Consider the following 10,753-nt stretch of genomic DNA (forward strand, 5'->3'; position numbering starts at 1 on the left):
AGGTTAGTGATACATTTTATCTMTATTTCTGCTTTTTCTGACTGCTATCTTTCGCTGGAAAAATGGCTGTGCTTATTGTGGTTTGGTGGTAACCTAACATAATCGTTTGTAGTGCTTTCGCTGAAAAGCATATTTGAAATCGGACACTTTGGTGGGATTAACAACAAGATTACCTTTAAAATGATGTAAGACACATGTRTGTTTGAGGAATTTTAATTATGAGATTTCTGTTGTTTGAATTTGGCGCCCYGCACTTTCACTGGCTGTTGTCATATCGATCCCAGTAGCAGGATTGTAGCCATAAGAAGTTAACTCTAATGGTAACTCTGGGTCTTCCTGTCCTGTGTCGTTCCTCATGAGAGCCAGTTTCATCATAGCGCTTGATGGCTGATGTGACTGCACTTGAAGAAACTTCCAAAGTTCTTGAAATTTACCGGATTGAATGACCTTCGTGTCTTAAAGTAATGATGGACTGTCGTTCCTCTTTGCTTATTTGAGCTGTTCTTGACATGATATAGACTTGGTCTTTTAGCAAATAGGGCTATCTTCTGTATACCATCCCTACCTTGTCACAACACAACTGATTGGCTCAATCGCATTAAGAAGGAAATAAATKCCACAAATTAACTTTTAACAAGGCACACCTGTTAACTTCTCTTGGGTAGGGGGCAGCATTCGGAATTTTGGATGAAAAGCATGCCCAAATTAAACTGCCTGCTTCTCTGGCCCAGAAGATATCATATGCATATAACTGGTAGATTTGGATAGGAAACACTCTAAAGTTTCCAAAATTGTTAMAATAGTGTCTGTGAGTATAACAGAACTGATTTGGCAGGTGAAAACCTGAGAAAATCCATTCGGGAAGTAGTTTTTTTTGTGGTTTTGTAGTTTTCTATTCAATGCCATACAGTATCCATTGACTTAGGACTCAACTTGCAGTTCCTATGCCTTCCACTAGATGTCAACAGTGTTTAGAAATTGTTTCAGGCTTGTATTCTGAAAAATGAGGAAGTAAGAGCAGTCTGAATGATTGGACCCTAAAGTGTCACAAAGCTTTTTCATGTGCGAGACCGAGAGAGTGCCTTTCTTGTTTACCTTTTATATTGACGACGTTATTGACCGGTTGAAATATTATCGATTATTTAGGCTAAAAACAACCTGAGGATTGAATATAAACATTGTTTGACATGTTTCTATGAACTTTACGGATACAATTTGGATTCTTTTGTCTGCCTGTTTTGACTGCGTTTGAGCCTGTGGATAACTGAAGAAAACGCGCAAACAAAACRGAGGTTTTTGGATATAAAGAGACTTTATCGAACAAAAGGAACATTTATTGAGTAAATTAATGTCTGCTGAGTGCAACCATATGAAGATCATCAAAGGTAAGGGATTAATTTTATCTCTATTTCTGACTTGTGTAACTCTTCTACTTGGCTGGTTACTGTTTGTAATGATTTGTCTGCTGGGCTATGTTCTCAAATAATCGTAAGGTATGCTTTCGCCGTAAAGCATTTTTTAAATCTTACACCGTGGTTGGATTCACAAGAAATTAATCTTTAAACCTATGTAAAATATGTTTTGTTTTCTGAATTTCTATAATGAGTATTTCTGTATTTGAATTTGGCGCCCAGCAGTTTCACTGGCTGTTGAAGAGGTAGGACGCTAACGTCTCACGTACCCTAGAGAGGTTAATTGAAATGCATTCCAGGTGACTACCTCATGAAGCTGGTTGACAGAATGCCAAGAGTGTTCCAAGCTGTCATCAAGGCAAAGGGTGGCTACTTTGAAGAATCGCAAATATAAAATGTATTTTGTTTTGTTTAACACTTTTTTGGTTACTACATGACTCCATATGTGTCATTTCATTGTTTTGATGTCTTCGCTATTATTCTAAAATGTATAAAATAGTAAAAATAAAGAAAAACCCTTGAATGAGTAGGTGTGTCCAAACTGTTGACGGGTACTGTTCATTTGATTTTTTRWTTTTTTTTAATCTGTTTTTGCTTTGTCATTATGGGCTATTGTGTCTAGATTGATGAGGACAATATAATCAATTTTAAACCTGTCTAGCCCCAGCGTTCCGCTAGCGGAACTCCTCCCACATTCCACTGAAAAGGCAGAGCGCGAAATTCAAAAAAKATTTTTTTGAAATATTTAACTTTCACACATTAACAAGTCCAATACAGCAAATGAAAGATACACATCTTGTGAATCCAGTCAACATGTCCGATTTTTAAAATGTTTTACAGCGAAAACACCACATATATTTATGTTAGCTCACCACCGAATCAACAAAAAGCACAGGGACACCTTTTTCCACAGCACAGGTAGCATGCACGAAACCAACCAAACTAACCAAGAACCAACCAAAACTAACCAAGAAACAACTTCATCAGATGACAGTCTCCTAAACATGTTACACAATAAATCTATGTTTTGTTCGAAAAATGTGCATATTTGTGGTATAAATCAGTTTTACATTCAGCTACAAATCACAGCTACCATCAAAAATAGCACACGAAGCAGCCAGAGTAATTATAGAGACCAACGTGAAATACCTAAATACTCATCATAAAACATTTTGAAAATACATGGTGTACAGCAAATTAAAGACAAATCTTGTGAATCCAGCCAATATTTCCGATTTTTTAAGTGTTTTACAGCGAAAACACAATATAGCATTATATTAGCTTACTACAATAGCCTACCACACAACCGCATTCATTCATCAAGGCACGTTAGCGATAGCAATAGGCACGTTAGCGTTAGCGAATAAACCAGCAAAAGATATTAATTTTCACTAACCTTCATAAACCTTCATCAGATGACAGTCCATATAACATCAGGTTATACATACATTATGTTTTGTTCGAAAATGTGCATATTTAGAGCTAATCAGTGGTATACATGTGCTAACGTAGCATCTTTTTCCCAGAATGTTATTCTGACCAAAAACTTATTCAACATTACAAAAAATAACATGTTGTATAGGAAATGATAGATACACTATTCTTAATGCAATCGCAGTGTTAGAATTCTAAAAATAACTTCATTACGACATAAGGCTTACGTTATGGCGAGATAGTGCCCAAACCTGGGCGCAAAACTAATAGTACACATTCAGCACAGATATATGAAATAGCATCATAAATGGGTCCTACTTTTGTTGAGCTTCCATCAGAATGTTGTACAAGAGGTCTTTGTCGGGAACAATCGTTTTTGGTTTTAGAACGTCCTTTGTCCTCTTGAATTAGCAAGCACACTCGCCAAGTGGCGCGAAGCTCTCCATCGTCAACAAACACAGACAACGCAACACGCCTAACGTCCCGAATAAATTTCAATAATCTAATAAACTATATTGAAAAAACATATCTTATGATGTATTTGTGACATGTATCAAATAAAATCAAAGCCGGAGATGTAGTCGTATAACGACAGCTTTCCAGAAGGCAATTCCAGGTCCATCCTCGCGCTTTCCAGAAAAAGGAAATGGTGACACGTCATTCCAAGAGGATTCATTCCACCTCAGACCAAGATAACACCCATTTCTTCTCCACTGCCTCTTGACATCTAGTGGAAGGGTGTATGACGTGCATGTATACTAATACGTATCATGCCATTTATAGGCAGGCCTAGAACAGAGCATCGTTTTCAGACTTTCCACTTCCTGGTCAGGAAGTTTGCTGCCAAACGAGTTCTGTTTTACTCACAGATATAATTCAAACGGTTTAGAAACGAGAGAGTGTTTTCTATCCAATAGTAATAATAATATGCATATTGTACGAGCAAGAATTGAGTACGAGGCCGTTTAATATGGCACGAATTTCCCCAAAGTGAAAACAGCGCCCTCTGTCCTCATCAGTTAATAAAGCCTGTAATGCAACAAATTTGAATGCCCTGTATCTATTCTTGAAAAAATCTGCCTTATTTAAATAGATTTTCTGGTTTCAGGTTCCTGAAAAATGTAAGCATTCATTTTACAAATATTTTATATTTACAGCTATCAGCGTAAAGGTCTTTCTATCCATCCCAATGATAACAATGTTGTTGTTGTTTTCAGTTGTTTGTTGTTTATTTTCATTGTGTTTTCATTGTTGTTGTTGTTGTTTTTGTTGTTGTTCTTGTTGTATGCTAACAGCCTTTCCCCTCCCCTTGTCTTCCAGGAGCCTAGCCATGGCGAGCCTGCTCCTGTTCCTGGCACTCTTCGCTACGCCCGTCGCCTCCATGCTGTGCCCCAAGCGCTGCACCTGCCAGAACCTCATGCCCTCCTACACTGTCCTCTGCACCAAGACAGGCCTGCTCTTCGTGCCGCCGAACATTGACCGGCAGACGGCCGAGCTGCGCCTCATGGACAACTTCATCACCACCCTTCGTCACCGTGACTTYGCCAACATGAGCAGCCTCATCCACCTGACGCTGTCGCGCAACACCATCAGCCAGATCAAGCCGTACGCCTTCGCCGACCTTCAGGACCTGCACGCCCTCCACCTGGACGCCAACCGGCTCACCATGCTGGACGACACCCACTTCCAGGGCCTGGTCAACCTCAGGCACATGATCCTTGCCAACAACCAGCTGCACAGCATCTCAGAGGGGGCCTTCCAGGACTTCCTGGAGACCCTGGAAGACCTGGACCTGTCCTACAACAACCTGGTGAACATCCCCTGGGAGACCATCGGCCTGCTGGCYAGTGTCAACACCCTCAGTCTGGACCACAAYCTCATAGAGATGGTCCCCGAGGGCATCTTCTCCAACCTGCACAAGCTGGCGCGTCTAGACATGACCTCCAACAAGCTGAAGAARATCCCTCCAGATCCCCTGTTCCTGAGGATCCCAGTGTAYGCTAAGCTGAAGGGTTCTCCACTCACRTCCCTGGTGCTGAGCTTTGGTGGGAACCCGCTGCACTGTAACTGYGAGCTARTGTGGCTGAGGAGGCTGACCAGGGAAGAYGACCTGGAGACMTGCGCCTCYCCCCGAGAGCTCGCCGGCAAGTATTTCTGGACYATCCGCGAGGAGGAGTTTGTGTGCGAGCCRCCCATGATCACGCGGCACACCTCCAAGATGTTTGTGATGGAGGGTCAGGAGGTKAGCCTRCGYTGTAAGTCAGTGGGYGACCCGGAACCWTCCACGCATTGGGTCAGCCCMGAGGGGAAGCTGATYGGGAACACGTCCCGCACCATCTGCTAYGAGAAYGGCTCKTTGGACATCCTCACCACCACTGTGAAGGACTCTGGGAAGTTCACMTGCATYGCMTCCAAYGCCGCYGGCGAGGCYACRGCGCCSGTRGAGCTGGTGGTTAACCCCTCGCCACACTTTGACCMCAAGCTGGAGCCCGAGCCTGGCCCYTCGGACATCCCCACCTCCATCAAGTCCAAYGCCAGCGGGGGCCACGCCCGCACCGACCATCAGAGGGTCAGYGTGTCGGAGCTGAGCTCGACCTCGGCCACCATCCGATGGCCCCCTCAGGACCACATCCCGGGGGTCCGCATGTACCAGATCCAGTACAACAGCTCCTCCGACGACATCCTCATATACAGGTGAGCTGGGAACCGCATGCTTTTACAAAAAGATCATATAAGCTGACATGCATCTCTATGGGGGGGGGGGGGTTAATTTTATAGAAACTATCCCTATAAAGCTGACTGGTATCTCTGTGTGAAAGGTGGTCTTCACGTGTGGCATTGCATACTGTGGGTCTCTTGTTGTTCGTCGACAGTTTGCGAGCCTCCAAATTGATCCTCATTAACAGCCTGGTTTAGAGAGGCACTGAATCACGTTGATAATGAATGTAGTGCCCGATGACAACGTGAGTGGACTTAACCCATCGCTAAAGAAGTCACAGAGCAAACTTCAGAAACACTAGAACATGATGCCCACAGGGAAAACGACAAGGAAGTTCTGAAGATAATGGGTTGGAATGACTCAATGTGCAGACATCTATTGCCACACCAACCTGTATAGCCTTACTGTGCAGTAGCCATTAGCTGTAATGTGTCTGGCAGTGGAGAGCCTATAAGAAGAGAACCTTTTGCCGTCAATCATCTCCATAGGACTGAGATGGAGATCCAGTTAAATATTGACCTTTCTGACATCAGATTCAGATGTTTTATTAGGTGGGTTGACTCTCAAGTATCAAAGGCCAAGCATTCAATGGCATAATGGACTGAAGGTTGCAATGCCTCACTCTTACTGTAATGCCTCGCTCGTACTGTAATGCCTCACTGTAATGCCTCACTCGTACTATAATGCCTCGCTCGTACTGTAATGCCTCACTGTAATGCCTCACTCGTACTATAATGCCTCGCTCATACTGTAATGCCTCACTGTAATGCCTCACTCGTACTATAATGCCTCACTCGTACTATAATGCCTCGCTCGTACTGTAATGCCTCACTGTAATGCCTCACTCGTACTGTAATGCCTCACTCGTACTGTAATGCCTCACTCGTACTGTAAGTGTCATGGAAGGGTTTTGAAAAGTTTGGCTTTTGTAATTCAGTATTGTGCCTATCAGAAATACCAATATACTGTCCAGACTTTTAAGTGATTATGATTATTTGTAAGCCGTGGACCATAGAGGTATTAACTTCAGTGAGAGAAAATATTAAATATTTCCAATAGCACCCAAAGGAATCCCAGTGCAGAGTTACACTGATGTAAACACATTACTCCAGTGAAGTGCAATCTGTTCCAGAAGGCAGTGTTTGATAACTGATTTTGAATGAGGCACAGTTGAGTTGAACTCTTCACCCCAACTTTAGGAATGAAAATAATCTGTTCTTATGGGAACAGTGGTKTCTGAGCCTCCTCCATTTCATAGATTTCAGAGAATGACTGTTGCAGAGAGCATAAAACACCTGAAACATCCCGATTTACACAGAGAAGAAAGGGGGGTCACTCCCACAGTCACTACAGCCCTCTGTTTGTCTCTGCTAAGAATCAAGAATAAAAAAATAAAAAATTCTCTCCTCAAAGTGAAAACCAGAGAAATCGCCGGCCATTAAATTCCCCCAGTGTCAGCTGCGAACCCCTTTCTTCTCCTACGGCAATATTCTCCTCTTGAGCTTTCAAAGATTTCTTTAAATTCGCTCTTCAGTGGCTCGTTATTTTTTATAGGAGGTGCAGTAGAAAACATCCCCATGAGTGTTGCAGCACCAGCTAATGTTATTACAGAGATTTAGAAATGAGAGTACTGTACAGCATTAGAAGTCTTAAGGGGAGAGGGGGGGGGGGTTATTTTTCCTACCCCACAGCAAAACTAGCCAGCGAGCTCAGTTCCATCCACCTCTCTGTTGAAGCACTTCACGGCTCTCACACAGTGGATTATTCCACAAGCCTATAATGGACGGACGGAGAGATTTGTTAAAAGACAGAAATGAATCTATTGATTCGATTTTTATATTACACCACGGCCCTCTTCAACATTGCACTGTGGAGTGATTCTCCGTTGAAGGAGCCCTGTTAGTACCTAATTAACTTGCGGCCTTTCCCTGAGGATGGATTAAGACAAAAAAGACACGTGGGAGAAGCAATTTGCTGTTAATTATGCAAAAAGCACATGGAGGCCTTTGGTTTATGGCACTGCAAATTAATCGGAATTCGTTTTTTTGATCAATTAGGCACACATGAGTCCAGCTCTGTGTGGACTGACGGTTGTATTGAATTTGGGAGGTCAGCGATGGAGGGAGTGGGTAATGAAGGGATGCGGTGGCTGAGGACAGCTAATATCCTCTCAGACACATTAACATTGTGCTGAAAACAGGAGAGGATTGTGACGGTATCAGCTTTCCTCAGTCTCTTTCTTCTTTCATACATCAAGTCGACTGCACTCTCTATTTCTCTTCCTTTCGTTCCCTCTCTCTGTCCATCATTTGACTCCAGATATCACTACCTAATTGCCTTTATGTTTGTACGGCCTCTTCGGAGACAGTCTTACATGAGAGGATGATAACTATCCTATGTTAAAGCCATTATAGACAGCATGTGGTAGGGAGATTTCAGCACACACTCACATCCATGATCACACACGTGCGCAAGAGCAAACACACACACACACACACACACACACAATCCTCCATGTCCCCCTAACCCCTCCTGGCCCCCTGCCTGTAACATCCATATTCCCATCTCTAATGTGATAGACTGGTGACAGGAGTTATGGCAAGGTCAGGTCTGACTACATCAGTGAGGGCTCCCGCTCCTCTCTCACCATCCCCACCACCTCCTCCCCATTGCATGCAGAGGACCCAGCCTTCTCCTCCATGTCCATCAAAGCCACACCAGAGGATATGGATGACGACACATCTGAAGATACAGTATATTGGGGCCTATTCTTTTTTTAACCTGGGCGACCTCCCTTTTTATACCTAGACATTATACTAGGCTCAGGACTAACGAAATGGCCAGACCCGTCTGTGGGCGGCTAGTGACCTCCACTCATCCAGAACATCCACTAATGATGAGCGTCTATGCACTGGGGCGTACAGAACAACATCAAGACAATTCCCCCTAATTAGTGAGATTCCACCTTTCTTAGTAGTTTGATCTTCTCTTTTCCGTTCTTTCTTTCAAGGAAATGTTCACGGAAGTGAAATGTACATTTAACATTTTGATCATTTAGCATACGCTCTTATCCAGAGCGACTTACAGTGAGTTCATACGTTTTTTTTGTTCACATCAAATCTAATGTTATTCTTCACATGCTTCATAAACAGCAGGCGGAGACTAACAGTGAAAAGCTTACTTACGGGCCCTTCCCAACAACGCAGAGAGAGATAAAATTAATAACACGTAACAATACAAGTAACATCTCATCATGAAACCTTTACTTCATAGTTAAACACCAGACCATAATATGATAATAATACTAACTTTATGGGTGGAAGATATTCTGCATGCTCCATAAATGTATTATAATKTGTAAAGGAGAATACAGTGGATAAACAGGGTGGCAAGAGAGTAGTGATGGTAGTAAGTCAGTTTAATGGAAACAGCAGGTGTAACCTGTGGATAAGGCAGGGCAAAGGAGGGTACTCTGAGACAGTACGAATCCCGCCGTGTGAGCGTAGAGGTTGGCCCCGCTGGCACCTGCGTTTAGAGGAGAAATGTTTAATGCACACACTGTCACCCACGCTGTCACCCCTTGGGCATGTCGCGCTTTGGAATTCCGCTCCATGTTTCGTCACCTCGGTGCCCCCGGGCCCCTATGCCCCTGTTGATAAATGGAGCAGTTTGGCACGCTAGCCACCGGGGTAACAGCAGACACACACAGACACACACCCACATGCAGGAACGTGCACTGACACACACATACACACTCACAGACACACACACACACACCTTAGCCAATGTGTGGTCTAGTGTTTGTAAGACAGAAAGTAAACCTGACAATGGAGAGTGCAGAACGAGAGGAGAGCAGGAAAGTGTGTAAGTGTGTGGTCAGGGTAGTAAAGGTTAAACGTAATCTCCAGGTACTGAAAGTATAGGTTGTTGAGTTCACTGCCTTCATACAAGCTCTCAGTTTTTGGATTACTGCAAGAATGATCACTCTGTCAATAACATTGTTCTCTCTCTCTCTCTCTCTCTCTCTCTCTCTCAGGATGATCCCTGCATCTCATAAGTTCTTCCTACTCAGTGACTTGGCCACTCAACGGGATTATGACCTGTGTGTGCTGGCGGTGTACGACGATGGCGTCACGGCCCTAACCGGCACCCGCCTGGTGGGCTGCGTGGCTTTCACCACAGAGCGCGAGTACCGTCAGTGCCGCTCCCTCCACGACCAATTCCTGGGCGGCACCATGATCATCGTGATCGGCGGTATCATCGTGGCGTCCGTGCTTGTCTTCATCTTCATCCTCCTCATGAAATACAAGCTGCACAGCAACCATTACAAGCAGAAGGCGGCACATGTCAGCAACGTGTGCTCTCAGACCAACGGAGGCCAGGCGGCGGGCGGGGGAGGCACTCCCATCCCCCCTTCCTCCTCAGGCTCGGCTAATAAGCCCATGCCTCCTGGCCCAGTGGACAGGGTAGGGCACGACGGACCCCATCAGGCCTCGGAAGGGGGCTTCGGAGGGCCCTTGAAAGGGACCACCGTAGTGGACTTGAACCCAGACTACGGGAAGTCAGTGAAGGACGAGGATGCTATATCACAATAACACAGGATCTGGGACTTCCCCACCCCGCCCCCTTTTTATTTCCTGGTGCTGGGGTCCCTCTGCCTTACCAAGGATTATCTCGTGTCCAAGGTGGGTGATTCCTGTCAGACAAGGCTGGGCAAGTGCTCAGGGCTCATCTGTATGAGGGCTCAGGGCTCATCTGTATGAGGGCTCAGGGCTCATCTGTATGAGGGCTCAGGGCTCATCTGCATTCATTAACATTTCTGCAGACTGCTTCTGTAAGAGCTTACAGATGTGTGTAGTTTACAGATTGTGTGTGTGTATGTGTGTGTGTGTGTCTGTGTGCTTGTTTTGTGTGTACATTCTGTGTTCCTATAAGTCTAGGTGCATCTGCATGCAGTGTCTATTTCGAGGGGCTTGTCTTGACAAAGCGCAGTACTTTTGCTGTATAGTATTTTCCTCTTAAATGAAGCGTAGTAAATAGTACAGTGAACTCGTCCTATTGAGCTGCAGCTGTGACTGCAGGCAGGCTTTGCTCGTGCCCCACGCCAGGTCCCCAGGACTGATGGGAATAGGCAATCATCATAAAATCACACAGCACATAAAGGATGGCACGCTGTGCTCACTCGCTC

General features: G+C 44.5%; 1 protein-coding gene across 1 annotated transcript in view; it reads left to right on the forward strand.

Moving 5' to 3' along the window:
- Positions 1 to 10,753, forward strand: part of LOC111949943 (leucine-rich repeat and fibronectin type III domain-containing protein 1-like protein) — a 130,858-nt gene that overhangs the window by 113,735 nt on the left and 6,370 nt on the right. Inside the window, exons 3-4 of the mRNA XM_023967301.2 lie at positions 4,167 to 5,540; positions 9,602 to 10,250. Coding sequence (XP_023823069.2) covers positions 4,167 to 5,540; positions 9,602 to 10,160 — 1,933 coding nt within the window. The 3' untranslated portion in view covers positions 10,161 to 10,250. The remainder of the gene's footprint in view (positions 1 to 4,166; positions 5,541 to 9,601; positions 10,251 to 10,753) is intronic.

This window comes from Salvelinus sp. IW2-2015, linkage group LG22 (assembly GCF_002910315.2).
Source record: "Salvelinus sp. IW2-2015 linkage group LG22, ASM291031v2, whole genome shotgun sequence".
Lineage (NCBI taxonomy): Eukaryota > Metazoa > Chordata > Actinopteri > Salmoniformes > Salmonidae > Salvelinus > Salvelinus sp. IW2-2015.